This window comes from Antennarius striatus, chromosome 7, assembly GCF_040054535.1.
Source record: "Antennarius striatus isolate MH-2024 chromosome 7, ASM4005453v1, whole genome shotgun sequence".
In the NCBI taxonomy this organism is placed as follows: Eukaryota; Metazoa; Chordata; class Actinopteri; order Lophiiformes; family Antennariidae; genus Antennarius; species Antennarius striatus.
In genome coordinates this window covers 25,976,167-26,000,834 of record NC_090782.1, presented here as the reverse complement: position 1 = coordinate 26,000,834, position 24,668 = coordinate 25,976,167, and the positions used below count along the sequence as shown (strand labels likewise).

Here is a 24,668-nt window from a genome sequence, read left to right as displayed (position 1 = left end):
TCGTCCAGCAAATATCTTCACAACCATTCAGATAGAAAGATGAAACCAAAAGCACATGACTCAGGCAGCAAAGGGGATGAAAATGAGATGATGACCTTGACCTTGAGAAAACTAGGTCAAGGTCAAAGTTCAACATTCGTACATTTTTTGCACATATCTCAGGAACCTGATACGATAGAAAGATGAAACAAAAGGTGTTATATTCAGGGAGGCAAGGGGAGGAAAATTAGATCACAACCTTGACCTTGAAAAACTAGGTCAAGGTCAAATTTTCTTTTTTATGCCTTTTTAGGTACACACCTCTGAAACCTGATGAGATATAATCACAAAACAAAAAGCAACATTTTTAGGAAGCCAGAGGCACAAAAATGTGATGATGACCTTCACCTTTGGAAAGCTAGGTCAAGGTCAACTCACCACTTTAGTATCTTTTATTTGTGCAAAATTGTCACCGCATGTTGAAGTCTCTGACTGCCTTGTTAGTGTTATTATGATCATTAATATTTTTCTTTATGGGTCAGTTGAATATGAATGGAATGTGGTATTTTGCTCTAATCCCATCGGGTGTGGCGTGACGTCAGCTTCCACATTGGATCGCTGCGAGAGCAAATCTGGAGAGCGTGTATTCTGAGATTTATTGAGTTTCTGCTGCGTGTTTAGGAGATTAGATTTTTCATTTACTGCAGCTGCGTTGGATCACTCAGGTGGTAAGAAGTAACTCAGTAAAAGCCACTTCTGCTGCTCACCGGTGCGTAAATCATCCCTCAGAAGAATGTCATTTCTCCAGGTTTCAAAGCACTAAGCAGGGAAAAAAAGCTTGTTTTAATGGTCGAATGCTTTCAGGCTTCATTGACTTCTGGTCAGATGTTTGGCTGAGTCCCTCACAACCTCAGGGAAGCGTTCCCCATCTCACTACCGTCACAGCAACTGGACCGGCTCTCCCACTTATTAGATGCATGAAGACAATCAGAGAAAAGGCCCAAAAAACATCAAGCATTGATTTAAAAATTAAAGAGCTGTATGGAAACGCAGCAGCAATACTTTTATGGTTGATCTTGGAGGATCGACCTGTTTTCAGTAAACTGCTGCAGTCTGCTGTGAGTCGTGTCCAGTTAGAAAACTTGTTAAAAATAATCACCCAAAGCCAGGTGAGCTTTTCAGTTTGGAGGAACTGAAAGGGAAAATGTATTGGAGTTAAAAGCAGCTGTTAGAGACGCTGTGTGTGATCAGGACGAGGCTTTAAACTGAATTTGATTGGTGTTGATGGTCTGAACACCAAACAGCTGAAAGAACCAACAGGTTTGCTGCAGTGTGTGATTTTAGTCCATCCTACCAGCGTCAGCCTGGCAGGTTCTACCCTGTTTCTACTCCTAAAGCTGTCGTGTTTGGACCACCGGGGGCAGCTCCAACCAATGGGTGCAGCTTGTTGCACCGCAGCAACATCAGGGGCAGTTCATCACGATCTGATGTGTTTAGACATCACATGATCAACACTTCAACAGGAAGTGGAAGGAGTCGTACCTGCAGAAAGGTTGAACCCCCCCTCCTTGATTTGTTCTCGTTTGGTTTTGACTCCTGCTGAACTCAAACCTGCTGATGAATCCCTGGGATTCCCTTCAGCCGCTACTTGACTACCAAACCCGCCTGTGTTGCATTTTCAAGTGGCTTCAAGGGGTCTCTTGAGATGATCCACCGACGCTCCAACGGGACACCAAACCTGTCAGAAGTAAAGAAGCAGCATCGTTTCCTGAGATCGCGGGTGTGGAGGAGTTAATTCATAGAAATCCTGAGACTAAAACGCCACTAAAACGAGTGGTGGAGGTAATTACTGGATGCTGATACATTTATTTAACAATGCTTGAACAGGTCCATCCGTATAGTGTCCAATCATAAAGCCTTTACGGCTGCAGCGAAAGCTTCAGACAGAGTCTCTGGGCGGCACAGCTACTAAACCTGGTTTATTAGAGCTGAAGTCCGCGTCGACCTTGACTTTAACTTTCACTGAGGAGCGTTTGGATTGTGCTGTCGTAAAGGTGGAGAGCACCTGGATGGGTCCCTTTGAGAGTCCCAAGAGTGAGACATTTCAGAAGCACTCCTTCAATTACTGGACAAAGAAACCTCCAGACCTGCTCTGGAGGACCTGCTAGCATCTTCGCGCCACAGCAGGACGTTCCACGTAGGCTGTGAGGTACTTTTACTGGAAACACAAGCTAAAGCACAGAGTTCTGCACGCTCAGCTCTAAATGAGCGCCGGTAAAGTTTGAGACCGGCTTCAGAGAGAAGGTGATTGGTTAATTATAAGTTACTGTAAGAGACAGGAGATAAATGCTCTCTCTGCTATCTGTCCTTAGAGCTCCATAGGATGAACGCTGATCACTGCACAAGTAATGTCTTTAATTAGTCATTATATAATAATGGGAAGGTCTATTTTGAAACAGATATAAGTGAACATCTTCTGAGATAATTACCTGAATTACAGTGAGGGTTTCATCAGGCTCTACTTTAATGGGAACATTGAACATATCAATCTATAGCCAGACCCATCCGTCAGCAGACACCACGCTCCTGGTTCTTCTGGTGTCGGTGAGGTCAGCTGTAAAAACACTTGATGAATGCATTCAGTGATTAAAAGAAGCTGAAACCTCAGAGATCCTCCAACACGTTGTGTTCCGTTGAATGTTCCTTTGGACCAGACACAACCTGTGATTAATGCCCTCTATTTGCTGAAGGAGGTAAACATCACAAACTAATGACAGAAAGCAAATGATCTCAGTGTTCCTGCACTGGAGGACATGTTTTACAAAAAGATTCTTAATAATTTTAAATTATTCTTAACAAAAAGAAAAAGAGACCTGATTGAAAGTGAATGCTGCATTGAAGAAAAGATGGTGTGTCATCCTCTACAGTCTCCTCATATTTGTTCTGAACAAAATAAATGAGGCTGGTTACTTTCCAGAAAGAAAGGCTAGCAAGAAACCCTGGGTGGTGAGATTATCACTGAGTGTGAGGCTAAAACAGTGAAGCTTGACACAGATCCTCAAACTTCAGTTGCTGAGAACACAAAGGAAAACTCACACAAAAGGTACGAACAGAAGGACAGGTGATGGACAGGTGAAGAACAGGTGAAGAACAGGTAAAGAACAGGTGACGAACAGGTGAAGGACAGGTGAAGAACAGCTGAAGGACAGGTGAAGAACAGGTGAAGGACAGGTGAAGGACAGGTGAAGAACAGGTGAAGAACAGGTGAAGGACAGGCAAAGAACAGGTGAAGGACAGGTGAAGAACAGGTGAAGAACAGGTGAAGGACAGGTGAAGGACAGGTGAAGAACAGGTGAAGAACAGGTAAAGAACAGGTGAAGAACAGGTAAAGAACAGGTGACGAACAGGTGAAGGACAGGTGAAGAACAGGTGACGAACAGGTGAAGGACAGGTGAAGAACAGGTGAAGGACAGGTGAAGAACAGGTGAAGAACAGGTGAAGGACAGGTGAAGGACAGGTGAAGGACAGGTGAAGGACAGGTGAAGGACAGGTGAAGGGTTTACAGGTTCACATTCAGACTGATGACACGCTGCTCTGGAGATAGAGCAGACATTCAGAACTACAGCTGGAGGTGAAGTGTTGGAATCAGAGACCCTTCAGGACCAGGAGAACCCCCCACCGTCTCTCTCATGGGGTCAAAGTTCAGAAGGTTGTTCAGGACTAAAGTCAGTGTTAGTTTATTTTGAAGTAGGTCGTCTTGGACATTTGCAGTGGAGACTCCGTGTATCTGTTTGAAGACACACATGTTGGAGACTCCGTGTATCTGTTTGAAGACACACATGTTGGAGACTCCGTGTATCTGTTTGAAGACACACATGTTGGAGATGGACACACATGTAGGATTAAAAATAAAAGAAAGAAAGTTTGATGTTAAATCAAGTTCTGTAAGAGTTGATCTGAAAAACAAACCCGGACCAGAACCCTCTGCGGTCACGTTTAAGCCCGCCCTGGTCTTACGTTACCACGGTGACTGTGAAGGGTCATGACTGGGATGTGAACCAAAGAGCGTGACCTGTTCCTTGAAACAAGGCGACCCCTGAACGTCTCTTAGCTGTTGAAGGGACTCACATGTGAGCAGAAGGCTGGCACTGGTGAACATCTAGCAGCCCCCCCCCATTGAATCAGCTTCAGTCGTGTCCTTCCTGTTGGAGTCCATTTTTAGCTGTTAGCTCGCTCGCGGCCCCAGGAGGCGCTCGCAGAGCTCTTCCTCTGCCTCCTCTTCCTCATCTTGCCACACAGAGATGAGCAATTAGACGTGTTGTTGGAGGGGGGCTATCTCCGTCTGCACCAACAGCCCCCCCAGGGAGGACAAACAAGACGCAGCATCGGATGCAGCTATCAGCACCAGGGCGGGGGCCACGGGAGACGTCTCCATCGCTGCGAACAATGCAGATTAACAATACAGACACCCCAGGACGATGGGGGGGTGCTGCTGCTGCTTTTTGGGGGGGGGGGGGTCTGCCAGAGAGTCACACCATGAGGAAAGGCTGAGAAAGGCTAAATAATGAAGAACAAACCGTCTCCCTCTCATTACGCCTCTGGTGGAGGGGGGTGGGAGGCTGTGTTGGGGGGGCGAGGATTGGAGCAGCTTAGATCCAATCTCCATCTCTTTGGTCTATCTCCGCCCGTAAACATCCACATTCAGACTGAAACTGGGTTTACTGGGGCAACTGGTTGGGCATCAGGGCAGATGAGGGGGGGGCAGGGGGTAAGTCCCTAACAAACAGGGTAATGAAGGGTGGTGTTGGGGATTAGTACAGTTAGACGTTTCACCCACTCGTCCGTTTCCTGGAAGCTTCAGCGAAGCTTTGTCAGGAAATCAAGTCCAACAAAACGCCGTCAATGGAACTCCTTCAGGGCAAATAAATAATTACCCCCGCTGCATTCAAGTGCTTTAGACTGTGTGGGAAATGTCAGGACGGCACACAACACAACCTGTGTTTTAGTCAGACTGTAATGTTATTAATGAATGAGCTGCTGGAGGAGCAGAACCAATCAGGGACAGGAGCTGCTGGAGGAGCAGAACCAATCAGGGACAGGAGCTGCTGGAGGAGCAGAACCAATCAGGGACAGGAGCTGCTGGAGGAGCAGAACCAATCAGGGACAGGAGCTGCTGGAGGAGCAGAACCAATCAGGGACAGGAGCTGCTGGAGGAGCAGAACCAATCAGGGACAGGAGCTGCTGGAGGAGCAGAACCAATCAGGGACAGGAGCTGCTGGAGGAGCAGAACCAATCAGGGACAGGAGCTGCTGGAGGAGCAGAACCAATCAGGGACAGGAGCTGCTGGAGGAGCAGAACCAATCAGGGACAGGAGCTGCTGGAGGAGCAGAACCAATCAGGGACAGGAGCTGCTGGAGGAGCAGAACCAATCAGGGACAGGAGCTGCTGGAGGAGCAGAACCAATCAGGGACAGGAGCTGCTGGAGGAGCAGAACCAATCAGGGACAGGAGCTGCTGGAGGAGCAGAACCAATCAGGGACAGGAGCTGCTGGAGGAGCAGAACCAATCAGGGACAGGAGCTGCTGGAGGAGCAGAACCAATCAGGGACAGGAGCTGCTGGAGGAGCAGAACCAATCAGGGACAGGAGCTGCTGGAGGAGCAGAACCAATCAGGGACACGAACACAACACAGACGTTTCTCCAGACGTTCATTAGAAGGAGAACATTGAAGAACGATCTCTGGATTGACGTCTAACTTCCCCATTCAGGCGTTTCTGATAATGTATAGCTAAAAACGTAATAATAATGCCCCCCCCCCAGCCCAGAGGAAGAGGGACACGCCTCATCCTGCAGCGTTCCTGTGATAGAGTAGCAGATCGATGGGTGGGATGATTTCAGACGTGAAGAAGGACTACACCCAGAACAGCAGTGACATCACTTCCTGTTCCCCACCCTCATGAAACGCTCACACTGATCACAGTGGAGGACTGAAGGTACATCCAGGTAGTCCAGGTCACGTGTGGGGGCTTTATGACACCCCCGACACCCCCCCCCCCACACACACACACACACATGAGGTCAAACACCTGTGAAATATCCCCATATATATTCAGAGTCATATATAAGGTGGTCACATCCCAGAGAAATAAATGAACCACGAGCTCCAAGAACTTTATGTCCAACGCTCTTTCATCATGTGCGATAAAACTAAAGAAGAATTGTGTTTTGTTAATGCAGAAAACGACAGACGATTAATTCTCTGCTCACACACACACACACACACACACACACACACACACACACACACACACACACACACACACACACACACACACACACACACACACACACACACACAGATATATTGTATGTTAACCACAGACTTTAATCGGTGCATCCTAAGCTGGTGTTTGTGCTCCAGGAGTTAGAACTTCCACTCTTTGCCTTCAATGCTCTGACAGACGCAGATGAACTCAGAGGTGGTTAAAAAGTGAAGTTGATTTTAGTCCATCCGTGGACATCCAACCTCCTGCTTCTGTCTGCAGGAGGAGCTGGTGGAACACGTCTGAAGTCTGAAGTTTGGATGTGTTTTTGTAGAATCTGCATGAAACCTTTTGTGTAAACTTTAATGATTGGTTGGATTGTGTTTCCTTCAATAGGAGTCAGTGCTTTGTGATGGGAGAGATGTAATCTGCTTCCCCCTCAGTCATCAGTAATAAAGCACAAGCAGATCATTTAGAGGCAAACAGCTTTCATATATGGGAATCGCAGGACTCATATTGTACGTCCTTCTTTTTATCAATAATAAACTTTATTCAGTTCATTCTGCTTCATGAAAATGAAAGCAGCAGACTTCATTTCCCACCTTATTAGACTTCTTTCCTGAAAGTTTCCACATTCATCTGTCGAGATGTTTCAGTCCAAACCTTCTTATCAACGCAGGCTGGAAAAATAAAGCTGGGTTCTCAATTTGTAATTTGATTGAGAAAAGATAAACATTTATTGGGACATGAAAAATGACGGAAATGTCAATCAATGGGAGGAAATGCCTCTGCCTCTGCTAATTCACTTTAAACTTCCAGTCGTCTTGATATCGTCTGTGAGTCGTTTTAATTTGATGACGTTCTTCTAATACCCATCTCTGCAGCGGTGGAACCGGTGCTGCTTGAGAGTCTGCCGGTGTTCTGGAGCCGGTTTGGCAGACGCGTGAAACGCTGGAGAGCTTTCACCGAGGCGATTAATCAAAGCTGACATTTGGATGGAAATGAGTGAAGTTGGAGGGTTCATCTCTGAAATAACAAAGAGCTGCAGAACTTCTGTCAAAGCTGCAGAACTGAAGCTTCATCTGTCCAACACTGGAACAGAGTCATCAGCACGAGCTGCAGCCTGACAATAAGAATTTATTTCTGGAAATCCAGCGGGACAGAGTTTAGATTTGGTCCATGAACTGGAGCTCAAGGGACAGATTGAATTATCTTATAATAATGTTGCCCAATGAAACGGAGGAAACAGCAGGTTCTCAGATTAATTACTGTGATCATTCTAACAATTAAAGGCTTCAGGTTTAGTTCCACCAATGTTCCGCTGTTACACAAATTAAATTTATACATAAGAAACAAACAAGACAAAAGACTGTTGTTCCACACAAGAAATAATAGATTTATCTGACACCTGGAAGCTGATAACGAATTAGAATCATTTCCACTTTTTCCACTTTTATTTTGAAAAACCTCATCACATTTCCACCAGAGGAAAAAAAATCACCCAAATCCTCTCAGATTAAGAACCTGGTTGGATTTTTCAGATTCCCCAAAACTCTTTGGGGGCGTGGCTCTGTGCTGAAAGCTAATTGGTGGAACACACTGCCAGCATTCCACAGTTTGGTCCCACCAATGGTTTATTCCAGTGTGTTTCCAGATGACTTGATCAGAATAAATTCAATCTGTCCACACGTAATCCCTCCATTCATTCGTTGGGATTATTTTGTACTTTTGTTATTTTGTAGTTTTAATGTTCGGGTGAGAATTAACCTCCACGATCTGTAAAACATGTCATCGTTCATTTAGAAGTTGTCTTCAGCTTGTCTTTGCTAATGAAGATGATTTAAAGTCCAAACTGATGATGATGATGATGATGATACCATGGAAACGTCCACTGTTGGGGGGGGGCGTGTCCACCTGTGTCCACACAGACCTCATCGCTCCAGCGTCTCCAGATGTTGAAGCAGCGACTGAACTTCACCTGTGACCCAATGGGCTTCCTCTGGAAGGGGCTGAAGCTGAAGCCCCCACACACTGAAACCCCCACACACAATGTAGCCCTCACACACTGAAGCCCCCACACACTGAAGCTCCCACACATTGAAGCCCCCACACACAAACTGCAGGGAAGCAGGCGTGTTCTGGTACCGGCCCTGCAGATCTCATGTAAAGCAGGTCCACCACGTCTCAACTTCATGTTGATGCATCCCATACATGAATCATGTGTGTGTTTTTGATATGCGGGGGGGGGGGGCTGCTGGAGTCTCTCTGAATCCTCTAGACGACCTATTTCTCCCAGGGGGGGCAATAAAGACGTTTCTGCTCGTGCTGCCTGTGGATGGAGTGTTGCTCTCTGTGAACACGCGTGTAGAACAGCTGGTTCTCCACGTCCCATGATTCCTCAGTGTGTGAGAAACAGACTCCAGCTGCCCTCATCCTCTGGTCAGGACTCACACGTCAGTGTTAATACGCAGTAAACCAAAAATAAACCACTTCATGCGTGCTGTTCCTCACTCTGGAATCTGAGGACACGTCTACCTTTTTATTTCCACCTTTTGGGTATTTTATTGGGTTTTGCGTTAACAAATGAGCTGCGGTGCCATAAATCATTGTCCTGGGGACCTTCTTAACGCGTTGGGCGGCCATGCGGGGGGATTAGAATCTAAAGCATGAGCAAATAGCAATCCAAATGCTTCCAATGAGTGAAAACACATAGGTGCACCCAGACAGCAACGCTGGCACTTTTGGGGAGATTGAATTTGTTCCGTGGAGCCGAGCTGCAGGATATGAATCATTTCCAGCTCCCATAATCACCACTCGCTGCGTTTAGGGGGGTGTTGTGTGGAGAGACGAAGTGTCAGTCCTACAGCGTGAATGAAGGAGGCCAGGGGTTAGCTTTGCATATAAAGCAGCGTTCTGCTGCAAGTGGCCCCACCCACTCTGCCGTCCAATAGGAAGAGAGAAAATACAACAGAGATCTCAAAGTTCTTCTCAGAATCATCTGTAGGATCAAACCTTTTTATTTTGCTGTCATATCATTAATAACCCCCGGTAACATTCAACAGTATTCTGCACTGTTTTTTTTCACTATTTGAAGCGTTCATTTCCTGTTGCACAGGTTTAAAGCGGAGCGAAGTGGCCACAGACCTGTTTTTAGTTCCTCACATCCGTGGAGAAAAACGTTTTTAAATGATCCTTTGAGTGGAAGGAAACAGAGATGTCAGGATGATGGTCAGAAAAAAATGTTCAGCTGCCTCGACTCACTTCCTGGATCTTTTCCTGAGCACCCCCCCGCCCTTCTATATTTCATATACAATGAAATATTAATGTGAGGAAAAAAATTGTGGAAGTGAAAGAGAGATGTAGCCGGGTTTACAGGTCTGTGTTTTCAGCTGCGTCTTTCTGCACCAGTTTACATTTTACATGTTATATTTATTTAAACTAAATGAAGTCGATCAAATCATTTATTTTTTCACCAAAGAATGAAGTTTTGCAGAAGAAGATTTTAGAGGTTTCCAAAAACTAACTGAAGTGGTTCTGATGGAACTGTCTGAGGTCTGATTCGGACCTGCAGACCTGAAGGGGGTCTGGTGGATCTGCCTTGGGGTTCCATGTTGAACGACACGTGAATCCCACACGCCAAACGCTCACCAGGATGAAGCCGTCCGGGATCAGCTCCGTGTTCCTGAATAAAACCCATCCTCCCAGTCTTAAAGCAGCATGAAGCTGGTTCTGTTTGCCAGTAAACGTCTCAGCCTCCTCAGCACCACGCAGAAAAGAGAGATCCCCCAAAACCCATTCATGCTTCAGTTTACGTGTTGAATAAAAAAGAACATCTGATCAGATCATTCTGGTCTTCTACACCTCACAGACGTTCATGCATTGAATGGTTGTGAGGCATGTGATGGGCGGCGGTCACCTGGAGACAGTTCTCCATCTTTATTCCACCACCGGTAGCAGAAGGTGGCGTTCGCTTTGCATTTCAATGAATCTACTTTAATGTTCATTATCAGAAGACACACGAGCAACACCAGACAAAACGTCTCCAACCACAGCCAGGTTTTCTGGAATCAAACCATTAAGAAACGCCAAGCCGACCCCTCCCTCACAGGAGGACGATCCACTTCCCTCCATAACAGCTGCTAACCTGAGAAGTGAGTAAATATCAGGAGGTCATTTCATTATTTTGACAAGGCTCCTGTCAGGAGGCGCGTAATGTTTCCAATATGTGTCGGAATAATGAGGATACCAGAGTTCACCATCACTTCACCATCAGTTCACCATCAGTTCACCACCAGTTCACCACCAGTTCACCATCAGTCCACCATCAGTTCACCATCAGTTCACCATCAGTTCACCATCAGTCCACCATCAGTTCACCATCAGTCCACCATCAGTCCACCATCACTTCACCATCAGTTCACCACCAGTTCACCACCAGTTCACCATCAGTTCACCATCAGTCCACCATCAGTTCACCATCAGTTCACCACCAGTCCACCATCAGTTCACCATCAGTTCACCACCAGTTCACCACCAGTTCACCATCAGTCCACCATCAGTTCACCACCAGTTCACCACCAGTTCACCATCAGTTCACCATCAGTCCACCATCAGTTCACCATCAGTTCACCATCAGTCCACCATCAGTTCACCATCAGTTCACCACCAGTTCACCATCAGTCCACCATCAGTTCACCATCAGTATACCATCAGTTCACCATCAGTCCACCATCAGTTCACCATCAGTCCACCATCAGTTCACCATCAGTTCACCATCAGTTCACCATCAGTTCACCATCAGTCCACCATCAGTTCACCACCAGTTCACCACCAGTTCACCATCAGTTCACCAAGTTTTAGCTCATTTTCTGCAGACAAACAGTTTGGAAGAATCACAACTACGATCCGTGCGTCTGCTGGGAATTGTTTGAAAAAAACACACCCGGTTTTATTTAGTGATAAAATTTGTGGGGGTTAATTATTTGAGGGGAGGCACAGATTGATGTCACGCCGTCACGCCGTCACGCCGTCACGCCGTCACGCCGTCGGTGTGATGTGTTTTGGGTGTATTAGTGGTATTTCTTTGTTAACAGGGTTCCCTCGGCTGTGTGTGTGTGTGTGTGTGTGTGTGTGTGTGTGTTCTGGTGCTAACAGCAGCTCCATAACGACACTTCACCTGTTTTGACTTCCTGTTTAAGCACCAATAGCGGCAGCAGCCACAGCCCCCACCGCCTGATGGCCTCATTAAAGCGCCAAAAAGCAGTTTGACTCTCGCAGGACGCCAATCCATCACAGCGAGGCAGTTCTGATTGGGGTAAACCTCTGGGGGGGGCAGAAGAAAAGGAGCCCATGTCAAAGCGAGCTGTCGTCTGGCGAGCCGAGAAGCCGCCCCCCCCCAGAGGCGACAGAGCCAGATCCAGATCCAACTGCCGACTAATGTGTCCCATGAAAACACGAGCGGGGCAATTAGCAGGAGCCCCCGCGGGTAGAACACTGCTCTGCCCATGATTACCCCCCCTTTCGCCCCTGTTAGATTCCTGATTGGCTGCGTTCAGCCGTCAACACGTGTCAGGGTGGCAGCAGCGGCGGTCATCCACCCAAACGTCGCTGTGCAGCCTACGCTAATTACCCTCGGGGGGTACAACTAAAATTCATTTGAGAGGACAATTAACATTTCAAAAATAATGTGTGGAACATGAGGACGTGTCATACTGGAGTTCTTTACTGGTGGACGTGGGGGGGCTGTGGGGGGGCAATTATCCTAAATGCCCCATTCAAACGAATTACATAATAAAACAGTGTAATGTAGCCACAACAGGACACAACCAGTGTTTATTGTGCCGGTCACAAGCCCGGATAAATACAGAGGGTTGCGTCAAGAAGGGCAGCCGTCGTAAAACTTTTGCCAAATCAAAGATGCGAATCAAACCTATGACTTCCATACCGGATCAGTTGAGGCCCGGGTTAACAATGACCGCGATCAGCGCTGTTGACCTACAGGGCGCCGGTGGAAATTGGACTACTGTTGGTCGAAGAAGGAGAGGAGAGTTAGTGTGTTCGTAGGAAAAGAGAAGAGGAACACCAAGAGTATAGGACTGAGAGTAGGGACGTTGAATGTTGGAACTATGACAGGAAAAGGTAGAGAGTTGGTTGACATGATGCAGAGGAGGAAGGTAGACATACTGTGTGTCCAGGAGACCAGGTGGAAAGGTAGCAAGGCTAGAAGTTTAGGAGCAGGGTTCAAGTTGTTCTATCATGGTGTAGATGGGAAGAGAAATGGAGGAGGAGTTATCTTGAAGGAGGAGTTTGTTAGGAATGTCCTGGAGGTAAAAAGAGTGTCACATAGAGTGATGAGTCTGAAGCTAGAAATAGAAGGTGTGATGTTCAATGTTGTTAGTGGGTATGCTCCACAGGTAGGATGTGAGCTGGAGGAGAAGGAGAAATTCTGGCTGGACTTTGATGAAGTGATGCAGAGCATACCTAGAAGTGAGAGAGTTGTCATTGGAGCATGAAGGATAGGATCAGGAATGAGAACATCAGAGGGACAGCACATGTTAGAGGTTCTGGAGATAAAGTCAGAGAGGCCAGACTGAGATGGTTTGGACATGTCCAGAGGAGAGATAGTGAATATATTGGTAGAAGGATGCTGAGTTCTGAACTGCCAGGCAGGAGGCCTAGAGGAAGACCAAAGAGGAGGTTTATGGATGTAGTGAAAGAGGACATGAAGGTAGTTGGTGTGAGAGAAGAGGATGAGAAGACAGGGTTAGATGGAGGACACTGATTGGCTGTGGAGACCCCTGAAGGGAAAAGCCAGAAGGAGAAGACATAATAAAACAGTGCGCTACGGTGGAAACACAAGAAAATACTGGTGGTTAATGAAAAGAGGAAACCGAAGCCTCCAGATGGGTCATCAGAACGTTTCTGACAATCTGATGGATTATTTGAGTTGTTGCTGAATCCAATAAACAAAACAAACATGTTCACACTGAAAGGTGAGAATATTTCATGTAGCTTCATGTCGTACTGGTTATTAGACCAGAATGATATTCCTCATGTTTTACACAAGATGGTAAAAATATCCCAAAGTGAACCTCGTGTCAGTGGGTTCCTGTTTGTCTGTTAATTTAAGGTGAAACCTTTAATCTAATCTGTATTATTGTCTTGGTTTTGGTTCTCCTTCCCTCCTCAGAGGGAAACGAGCCTCAGCTGTGACCCGTTAACGTCAGCCGCTACTTAAACCGAGTGTTTGGTTCCATTTAAACCAGTTCAACTCCTGGTTTCTGTCGACACGATCTCCCCTCGGAGACGGTTTCTTCTCATTTCTGTGTTAAACCTGAAAGGTGATTTATTTTTTGTTGGACTGTTTGTTAATAAATCTGTGTTCATTTTCTTACATCTGGATCCTGGCTGTCAATAAACATCCCATAACCATTATGTCGCATCAGACTGACATCAGTTCCATCTTGGGGAAAAAGGCTAAAGTTAATTCTATTTTTATATTCCTTTACTTATGTCAGGCAGCAAAACTGTAGGACATTGACCAAAACTTTATTGACACAGTAAAACACACCCTGTCAGAGCTGGATGCTGGTCTTCACTGGAAATCCCAGAGATGGTTTACTGGTTGGTTACTGGTGAAACTAGTTCACAGTCAAGTTCCACTCCAACCCTGTCCAGAACAAACGGCTGCCCTGCTGCCGTGTCCTTGGTTCTTCACTGAAGGGCGTAGACGTGACCTCGTAGCCGTGACCTCGTAGACTTGACCTCATAGACGCGACCCCATTCACTTGAGTCCCATCATCGGAGGACGGTCTGCTCTGAGCGTTCCGGGGTAGTCACTGGTGTCACTCTGTTATTGGCCACCCCTCCCCTGAAGGTCGCCGCCCTCTTTGTGGTTTCACAGCTGACTCGACACGAGTTGGAGAGGAGCAGAATGTATTCAGACGTCTCACACGTCAGATGTTCCCCTCAGTACACATGAAAACGCTTTGAAGGTTGAATATTAATGGTAGGGGTTAGGGTTAGCAGCAGTAGATGGTATTTTATTAATTGCTGCTGTTCTGATGGCTGCTCTCACGTAAACGTCACAAAGGTGTCCAGCTGACAGCAGCGGGTTTAAAGTGAAGCTGAGCGGTGGCTTCATCACACCAGCTGTTTCTAACATACACACTATTTCCTTCCCATCGATATGATTTATGAGCGTCAGAGAGCAGATATAAAAACCCACCAACACTCCCCTGGAGATGCTGTTGTCATGTCAACCCATCAGCATTGATCTGAGCAGCACACACCAACATCGACTGACATCACCTCTGCTTCATGTTTCCGTGAAGCTGCAGCAGAGACGGACGGGGGGTAAATAAGCCTTCCTCGTCTCGGAATGCTGCCCTGCATGGAAAAACAATAACACCCCCCACCAGGGTCTGCATATGCTTCCATATTAGAAAGTGTCCTTCATCATCACGGGTCGGCGGGATCTGGTTCACCTCTGCACCCAACAGCATCCATCCTGACAGACGACCCGTCAACACGCAGGTGGTTTAGTCCCATCACAACCAGTCAATGAACACTGACAGAAATAAAAATGTTAAACGTCTCCTGAACAGACGATGGACCGGTGCACCCCGGGGTGATAGCGGCGTGTCATCGGCATAGATGTCAAACCGTTAAGGACAAACAGGGATCTGTTACGAGGGTTCCAAAGGGTTTCAAAGGGTTTTAGAGGTTCTTGTTTATATTCAGTCACATGCTTGTGTACACTTTTATTACCGGCAATCTAATTTATGGCTAAACACAGGAGCGAAAGGCCATAAAAACAAATTAGGCTCATTGACACATTAAATGAAGGATTGACTTTATTATATTGAGCAGGCTAACAGGATCATGACTGTTCATTTTTCAATCATATTTATTATTTAACCTTGAACCAGAGGCAGATATTTCTCCGTCAGGGGGGGTAACGGGATGCGGTGTTACTCGTGTCAGGTTTCTAATCCTCGTGGCGCCGCTACCGTCATCACCGCCAACAGCCGAGGAGGAGAGCTTCCTTTGAACGTTCCTGGGGGGGTGAAGCAGCGTGAGCCGGGGGTCCGACGCAGCATCCGTCATTTCAAAGTGGAAAATAGAAATCAATCAGACGTCTGCCAGAAATTCACCAGTGAGAATGTTGAAATGTGGAGGGGGCGTCAGCCGTGACGCACATTAATGTGTGCTGAACCTCCACAAAGGTGGTTAACTGTACGACAGACCCACAGGGGGGGCTGAGGTTCACCAGAAAAAAGGACAGAAAAGCTAAGGAGCTGCTAAAAAGACTGTTTATCATCTTTGTGCCTGTGATTGTGTAATGGGTAACGCTCAGCGGTGTCAGTGTGACGGCCTGAAGCAGACATGGAGAACGAAGAAGAGAAACGAACTAACCTGTAGTGAATGTAACGACAGACGGGTCAGTAAACACACCGCCAAAGGTCCTGGGGGGTCAGGAAGAAATGAAAGGAGGAAGAAACACAACAACAGAGAGGAGACGACCCAGAGAGCCCCCGTGGACTGAAGTGGACCAGGTACCACACCAAAGGGGGACCTGAGGTGAACCCCCCCACTATGAAAATCCAATCCCACTCCTGGCTGATTGAAACAGCCTTCATTACGCTGCAGGGCCGCTTTGGATGCACTTGAACTGACACCTGAAGGAGGTAGAACACACGGGGGACTCACCTGTGAGGTGAGCCTCTGAGGGCCCCCACCACGACGGTGGAGAGAAGTAAACACTGGAGGTGTGAAGCAAAACTCCATGCATGAGCAGACCAGAAGAAGAAGAAGAAGAGGTGTACTTTATAGTTAGACCACAGACCAGGTGACAACAGTTAGACCACAGACCAGGTGACAATGCAGCTTCCGTTGGGGTGGGGCACCTGCACCCTGGGGGGCATGGGGTCCAAACGAATCAGTGATTTAAGAGAAAGAGGAGCAGGAGGGGATTGGCTCCTGCCCGCTGAACGCTCTGATACTTTCATCAATACTGAAGCCATGCGGCGCTGCACACGGTTTATCCGTTCTATTCTTGGAGGCAGATGGTTCCCTCGTTAGACTCTCCTGTCGATGCGTTGGAGGAGGAGATAAGGAGCACGGCGACCACCTCGTGGAGGCAGTCGAAGCAGCATCGATCAGTCGCCTCCGCTCCAGCAGGAGGGTTAAAAATGATTAGAGTTCCAGAACGGAAGTTAATTCTAAGGGATTGGCTCTCTATAACAAGAGTGTGACATAATCAATGCAAATGATCTGACACTCCTGGGCCATCAGACCCAGGCCCTCCTGGAGGCTCCAGCTTAATCAAGGACTATCTATTACCGTTTAAGGTCGGCTGTCCGAGACGACCTCACACCGACCTGCTAAGTGTTTCCACACTGTTGTTCTTCACTGATTGCTATTAACATGCTAAACTAATTTGCACTCTTGACCAGACTAAGGAGATTAAAGAGCACTTAGAGTCACACATCAGCTCTGGATGCACAAATTATTCACATTGAAAGTCTTTCAGCTCGTCTTCCTGTCTGTGTGCGTCCAGCCGTCTGGACGCCGTCTGGACGCCTGACCCGGACTACCGACCCGGTTCACTGCTGACTGGTTTAGTGTCAGAAGCAGGACGCTGTCATCACTGAAACACGCTACCTTCAAGGCAGTTACATGTGAGGATCTTTATACTAACACTGAATTATACACTCCAAGGAGACATAAGTTTATTCCCTTTCAGCTTCCTGTTTCGCTGCTGCAACAGAAAGCTGATCAGTGCTGAAGCAGGTGGATACCGCTGAAGCTGAAGCTGGCAGCTAAACGTGAAACATTTACACCTTAGAGTGTCTCTCCGGTGATGACTGGGAGCAAACCAGAGGAAAGAACAGAAGTAGAGCAACTGAAGCAGATCCTGTCACGGACCAGGACCAAGATAGATGGGTTTGGGTTCCACTGGTACCGTTCACCCCCCCATGCAGAAGTCCAAAAAGATTGATACCTGAAAATATGGAATCACTTTTTTTTTGTCAAAACGTGTTGACATGTTGGTCCCGTGTGTGTTTCAGGTCCTCGTGTGTTTCAGGTCCTCGTGTGTTTCAGGTCCTCGTGTGTTTCAGGTCCTCGTGTGTTTCAGGTCCTCGTGTGTTTCAGGTCACGGCTTCTTCTGCTACAAACTGTTGAAGGATCACACAGAAACTATTGGATGAATTCCTGAAACATTTCCAGATGGATCGAACTTGTTTTCAGGGAAAAAAAAGAACGATTTGAGAGTAAATTTCATCTTTTGGTCGGAGGACTTTCAGGCTTTTCTTTTTTTTTATGCCAGTAGAGACAGAAAATAGGAGAATAACTAGAGAAGTTAATGGAGGCTGGATTCACCTCAGCCTCTGGAGCCATTGCATGTCCAATTCCAAAAACGTCTACTGTAAGAAAAATATCTACATGCCTCTGCTTTTATCAGTGGATCATGCACCCATGTGTGAATTATGCTTTTCATTACTTGGCGGCTCGCCGCTGTAATAACGTACACAAAATGCCAAAATGTCTGGCCAGTCGGTTCCATGATGGATGGTATTTAAAGGGGGGTGACATTTTCCCGCAGCGGCCTTGAGTCACTGTAAACACAACTTGTCAAAGTCAGAGACAAGGCGTGGTGTCAGGAGCCGTCAGGAGGGCGGCGCCGTCTCCCTGCAGACGTTCTGTTCATCTCACTGATGCTGAATGGAGACAGAATCAAACCGCAACAATCAGCTCGTTTGCTTTGTCCCCCCCCCCCACAACGATGAATCACTCTTCCCTGGGGAGGTGCTCACTTGTTCCACTTCTGTTGCTCAACACAAAGGAATTGATCAGTGAGAAGATTCACTGTCGTCTGTTTAAGTTCTAGCAGAAGTGAAGCCTTTACAAACAGGATTTAATGCAGCTCCTCTCTTGTTCTCTCATTGATCCTTCTTTTACCCCCCAGACATGACCAGGCATGAATTCTGTCAGACCCGAGTTGGAGTTTTAGACTCGTGACTGGAGATATGCAAACTTTTAAAGGCTGCTGCGACGAGAAGAAACAAAGCAAATATTGGTTTTATTTCTGTTTGTGTCTGTGTTCATTGTGACCAATAAAACCCAAGCGGGTTGTCCAACAGCTGCCTGGAGGCGCCGCAGATCCGTCAGCTGCTCGCACTGGAGACACGAAACCCACCGGATGGGGGCGAACAGGGCAGAGCGGCTGGAGGCCACACAGGAGAACATTCTGGTGAACCATCCATTGTTTTTCTGCTGAAAAAGTTGGTCGACTGACTTTTTGCTCTCAGTTGGATGAGTTGAATATTTCTATCAGACCTGAGGAACTTTCCCATCGATGAGGGAAACGGTGAACTCTGGTTCTAGACTTCAGACGACCTCATTCTGGACCCGCGTCCACAAAGTCCTCACAAAGACAGCAGGACACAGAGCGTTGTAACCTCCATTTTTGATTAAAAAAAAAAAAGATTAATTTTGTTGCTTTTTCCCCAAACATGAAAGTGTTGCAGATGGTTGAAGTGAATTTGCATAATTTTCTATTTGCATAATTCTGTCGTTTAGCTATGGGCCTTCTTTCCCTCTTGTTAAGACGCGTTAAAAATAGAAAACACATTTTGTGATGCAGATTGTGGTCAGTGTGTGATCTGAATCATCTCGCAATGTGACAAACAAAGGAGACACACACAATGTTTTGTAGTCTGTGCCGCCTGTCATGTTTTGTGTGGACGTTCAACCCGGAGAGGAAAATATGGACGTTCATCTGTGGAACCGAAACCACAAAGATGTTCAGTTTTAGAGAATCTAAAGCCGATCGTGTCTCTGAGGTCAAAGCTGTTCAGTGTCAGACATCAAAGGCGTTCAGTGACAGACATCAAAGTTGTTCAGCAACAGACATCAAAGCTGTTCAGTGTCAGACATCAAAGTCGCTCAGTGTCAGACATCAAAGCCGTTCGATGTCAGACAGCAAATCTGATCGTGTCTCTATGAGCTCAAAGCTGTCCAGTGTCAGACATCAAAGCCGTTCAGTATCAGACATCAAAGTTGATCATGTATCTGAGGCCAAAGCTGTTCAATGTCAGACATCAAAGCTGTATAGTGTCAGACATCAAAGTTGATCGTGTCTCTGAGGTCAAAACTGTTCAGTGTCAAACATCAAAGCCAACTGGTCTCTATGAGATCAAAGCTGTCCAGTGTCAGACATCAAAGTCGTTCAGTGTCAGACATCAAAGTTGATCATGTATCTGAGGTCAAAGCTGTTCAGTGTCAGACATCACAGCTGACCGTGTTGTCTTCAGTAGTTCTCAGAGCACCTGATCTCAGCTGACGGGAGGCGCTGATGAAGAGGTCGGTCTGGACCTGCTCCACTGGGTCCAGCATCGTCAGGGTGTCGTAAGTCGGATTTCTGCGGGAGATTGAGTTCAAGTGTGTTCAGAGGGAACCCCCCCCCCCCACACACACACACACTCCCCGTTGGTTTCATTGATAGAATCTGTGGGGGCTCCATTTGCCAGCCCCACCTTCTCAGAACCAGCAACTAACCCCATCTGTAACTCTCATTAGACTTGTGAAATAATTTAGTTACCCCCCACCAACACACACACACACACACACACACACACACGTTTGAACACACCAGGAACCAAACACAACACAAACTGTTCCCTTCACTTGATAAAAATGAGACGTTTGCATTGGACGTTTTTTTGCCCCTTTGCTCTGTGAATAATTGCCCTGCTCCGCCGTTGGTCTGTGCAGCTGAGACTCAGACGACAGCCTGAATGCATCGGGGATAATAAGGGAGGCTGTAATTGGGAGCAGCTGAGACGGGGGCACCGCAGGACTGCATGGGGGGGGCGTAATGGGAGACTACGGGACCTCTGCTCAGCGGTTTGGGGAGCATCGCGTTAAATGAAGAGCTGCAGCGTGAGTCAGGTTGGGACTGGAGAACCCCCCCAGACCAGTGAGACCAGTATACAGCAGCCTGTGTGATGGTGCGGTCCGACGGTCGCTCGTCAACGCCGCTGGATGGTACAAACCGCTGCCTTTCATTGGCTGTAGCAAACGCATGCTGGGGGGCGCAGCAAGAAACAGAATCCAGGCAAACAGTTATAGACATGAAATGTGATGGGGGGGCCATGTAGAATGAACTGTCACGCCCCGAGACGTGAGCACCGACAGCAGGGAAGGTGTTCTACTGGTTTTTAGGGTCTGACGCTCTGATGCTGGAGATCACACCAGTAAAACCAGTTCATTCTATCTGGGAGGGGTTTTTAGAGCAGGAAGGTCCCTCAGGAGCAGAGACCACATGAAGAGGTTTTATATGAAGAATAAAGCGGCTGGTCTGCACCCCCCCCCCCAGCGTCTAACTGACACACACAGCGGATGTCATTCTGAGCAAACAGGGCCGACGGGGGGGTTGAGCTGCCTGGTGTGAAGCACCGGAGGCGTGAATCCTGCCCAGCGAGGGGGGGCCAACATGAGGAGACTTGATATTCAGAGTGTGAATATCACTGTGAATATCGCCCCCCCCCAGGCCCTTTACACTCTGATTGCCCCCCCTCCTGACGTCGTCATCCAGTGACTGACATTCTGTCTCTTTCTTTTGGGCGGGGTGGGAGCGTTCCAGGCTGGGGGCTCTGAGCTGGACTCGTGTTAATGACGGCCCCCGCTGGGGCCAAATGAGGCCCCGTCCAGCGATCATCGCTCCGCTGAGCGTCAGAGGGACAGATCCAGGTCCTCACATGAAAAAGAAAAGAAATGTGAAGTGAAGGTTTTTATTACCACCAGAAATAAAGACAGAAGTGAGTAACAGGAACCCGTGGGTCTAACTGATCAACGTAGCTCCAGTTTAATCTGATTACGTCCTTCAAGCGGTGATGTGCTGTAATCATCAGTGTTTGGTAGTCCACCAAATGTCTTCACAACCATTGCAGATAGAAAGAGGAAGCAAAAAACACATGACTCAGGCCGCAAAGGGGACGAAATGAGATGATGACCTTGAGAAAACTAGGTCAAGGTCAGATTTCAACTTTTGTTCACTCAGGTACCGGATAAGATAGAAAGATGAAACAAAAGGTGTTATATTCAGGGGGCAATGGGATGAAAACTAGATCACAATCTTGACCTTGAAAAAATGGTCAAGGTCAAATTTAGGCTTTTTTAGGGATACATCTCTGAAACCTCATGACAAATACACCAGTTACATGTTGGATCATAGGTGTTTTATCAAATGACCCTGACCTATGAAAGTAGGTCTGACCCCCCTGGTCCACTCTGGACCTGACCCCCCGTCCAGAAGCCAGGTCCCTGGAGACACTGTAGTCCCATCAGCCCTTTTGTTGATGAATCAATTGACACCATGTCACGCTGCTTGTTTGTCATTTTATTTATAGCCGTTACCGCTGGAGGATCAATCACAGGCCTGACAGCGCTCCATTGGACGCCCGTGCTCCTTCCCATCAGCCCCGGTGCTTCTTGTGGAGAGAAGGATGTCGCTTCCTGCTGTTTGTTTCCAGCTAGGAGAAATAAATCTGCATTCAGTCCAGGAAGGGTTTGGCTTTGAGAGTAAAAATAGCTTCCATTGTGCGTCATGTGTGGAAGCGTCTAGTTGATGTGACGGGTAATAGTAGAGCAGACTGATCAATAAAGGCTTTGTTTGCAGGGGATCGTCCTCCACTTATCACACTCTCACATTATGGGATTGGATTTAAGTAAAATTGCATTAAAAGAAGATTGGACTCCGTATCAAAAGGATCCATCACACCAGGAAGAAAAGGATCGACTCCATAAAGGAACTTTTAATGGGATATGAATTCAGTTCCGGAGCAAAATGATGCTTGAATGAAAAGACTTTCAGAGAAGTAAAGAGTGAGTCAGCCTCCACTCCGAGGCCGCGTGAGAAACCAGGTTACAACCTAAAGTCAGTCTCTTCTCAGAAGCCAGTCGTTCCTTTGGAGCTGATGAATGAAGTCAAACTCAATGCCAGGAATCAGATTCTACTTCCTGAAACAAGCAGCACACAGTTCCACCGGGGCGTCCGTGACTCAGGAGACACGCCGCCAACACGAGTGTCAGTTATTATAACCGAAAAGTGTGTTTCCAAGGAAACGGAGAGTTCTGCTTGATGTGGATGGATGATCCTGCCTTCCATTGGAGGATGAGAGCGAACCTATGGAATCACCTCAGCTGGACTGGGATTAAATCGTTGAGATTAAACATTAAGGACGACTCCAAATCTATAAAAGTTTACATCCAACGTCACAGAATGAACACGACTGATGTGACGACTGAATGACCCTGACCCTGAACCTGACCCTGACCCTGACCCTGAACCTGTCTCTGACCCTGACCCTGACCCTGAACCTGACCCTGTCTCTGACCCTGACCCTGAACCTGACCCTGTCTCTGACCCTGAACCTGAACCTGTCTCTGACCCTGACCCTGAACCTGACCCTGTCGATGACCCTGAACCTGACCCTGAACCTGTCTCTGACCCTGAAACCTGACCCTGACCCTGAACCTGTCTCTGACCCTGAACCTGACCCTGAACCTGTCTCTGACCCTGAAACCTGACCCTGACCCTGAACCTGTCTCTGACCCTGAACCTGACCCTGAACCTGTCTCTGACCCTGAAACCTGACCATGACCCTGAACCTGACTATAAACTCATTTTGGGACCTGAAATAATCATACAAATGAAACGTCTGATGCCGTGTTGTTTCTCCTCTCCCAGTGATCGGGGGCTACTTCACGCTGGGGGGGGGTAACTCTACTGCTTCCCTTCACTGCTTTAAACGCTTTCCAGACCCTCCTGGTGAATAATGTCGGTCCCAAAGGAAACCTTTAGCATCAACCCATCAATCAGACGATAGCTTGTTTTCCTGAGGCTGCAGACCCCCCCCCCCCCCCACACACACACACACACACACTTTACCACCATCATATTTACCCCCCCACCTGTCGGCCTCCAGCGGGTAACACGCTGTGAGTGACATTTGTGGTTTAACCTGGTGATCGATGGTGGTTTTAATATGGGGGCAGGGAGGGGGTACTACAGCAGCATTAATGACGTGTCAGCAGATGACAGGCTGTCAGTCACGCAGACGTGTCACAGAATGACTTAAATACCTCCTTGTTACTGACACTAGTAATTAGTCGTCATTATCAAAGCTATGTTAAATACATTGTGCTCCAGTGGGGGAGGGGGGGAGTTCCTCCTTCAAATCTGCCCCCACCTCAAACCCCCGTGCCCTCCTTGAGCATCACTTCAGTCGTTATGTACTGGTTTCCATGAGGAGAGATGCTCCTGGTTCGGTTTGTTTTCTTCTGGATTAGAAATAATTCTCATAAAAAGATGAACGATCCATTGAATGATGGTAAAGCAACAACCAAAACCACCGACTGCCAAAAGTGGGGGGGTTGGAATTACATGTACATCTATTAATTTGGTGCTCGGAGGCTCCGTCCATAAAATGTGCTTCCAGAAACCTTTCCAGTGCTGATGTTTAAAGAAAAGCCAATAACCAGAAGAGCAACATGGAAATATCGATCAGCGGCGCTTTGAGCAACTTATCAAAGATCTATCTGTAATTTGTTGAGTTGTGCGCCGCCACGGTTTCTTCCCAAAGACGCTCTAATGGAACACATAATTCAGACCCGAACACATAATCCATAAGCATCCGTGGGACCGGTGGGGTTATTAAACCGATGGGGTAGGGGTGATAAAGAGTCGTCAATGGCAGACACGCCGGATGAAAGGGGGGCGGAGCCACAGGGTCCCGTCCCGTCTCGTCTTCCCTCAGCCCCCCCACCTGAGTGATGGCTCTCAGGAAGTCATGTGACGTTCAGGTTATCGCCGTGATGGATGGCGCGCCACAGGGATCGATAGCCAGCACGTCTCCAACCGGGGAGAACGCCTGCATATTTCATAGCCATTAACTGCCCACAGTTACCATACCCGGGGGGGCAATGTTTCTCAATTTGACCTGCCTCTTCTTATCAGGATGTGAGCTAGACGTGAAAAATTAGTCGGGTCCAGAACGGCGGGTGTGCACCTGAGCCTCGGACGGCTGCCGATCCATCAGGTCAGAGGGTGTTTGTTCACGACGGCTGATGGATCTGCAGAGCCACTTAAGTGATAGTGTTTACAAACCCCCCCTGATTTATGACCTGGCCTCCCCGGATTGTAAATCACTCAACGTTTGAGATAGCACGTGTAAAGCAAAATCAATGGAGCGATCAGGTGACACGGTGTTTTATCAGAGGAGGCAGCGATTGGTCGGTTGTTTGACCTTTAATTATCTCCCCTCAAAACGGGATTAGATAAAGCCTTTCACCCAATGGAAACGTATTCTATCCATTCAATTACCCCCCTCCCTCAGTGAAGACGAGGGGGGGCTTTTGAC

At 47.4% G+C, this 24,668-nt stretch overlaps 1 protein-coding gene across 1 annotated transcript in view; it reads right to left on the bottom strand.

The window, feature by feature from the left end:
- The window catches only part of LOC137599478 (uncharacterized), a 113,130-nt gene that overhangs the window by 81,422 nt on the left and 7,040 nt on the right, over positions 1-24,668 (bottom strand). Inside the window, exon 2 of the mRNA XM_068320434.1 lies at positions 19,546-19,666. Coding sequence (XP_068176535.1) covers positions 19,546-19,666 — 121 coding nt within the window. The remainder of the gene's footprint in view (positions 1-19,545; positions 19,667-24,668) is intronic.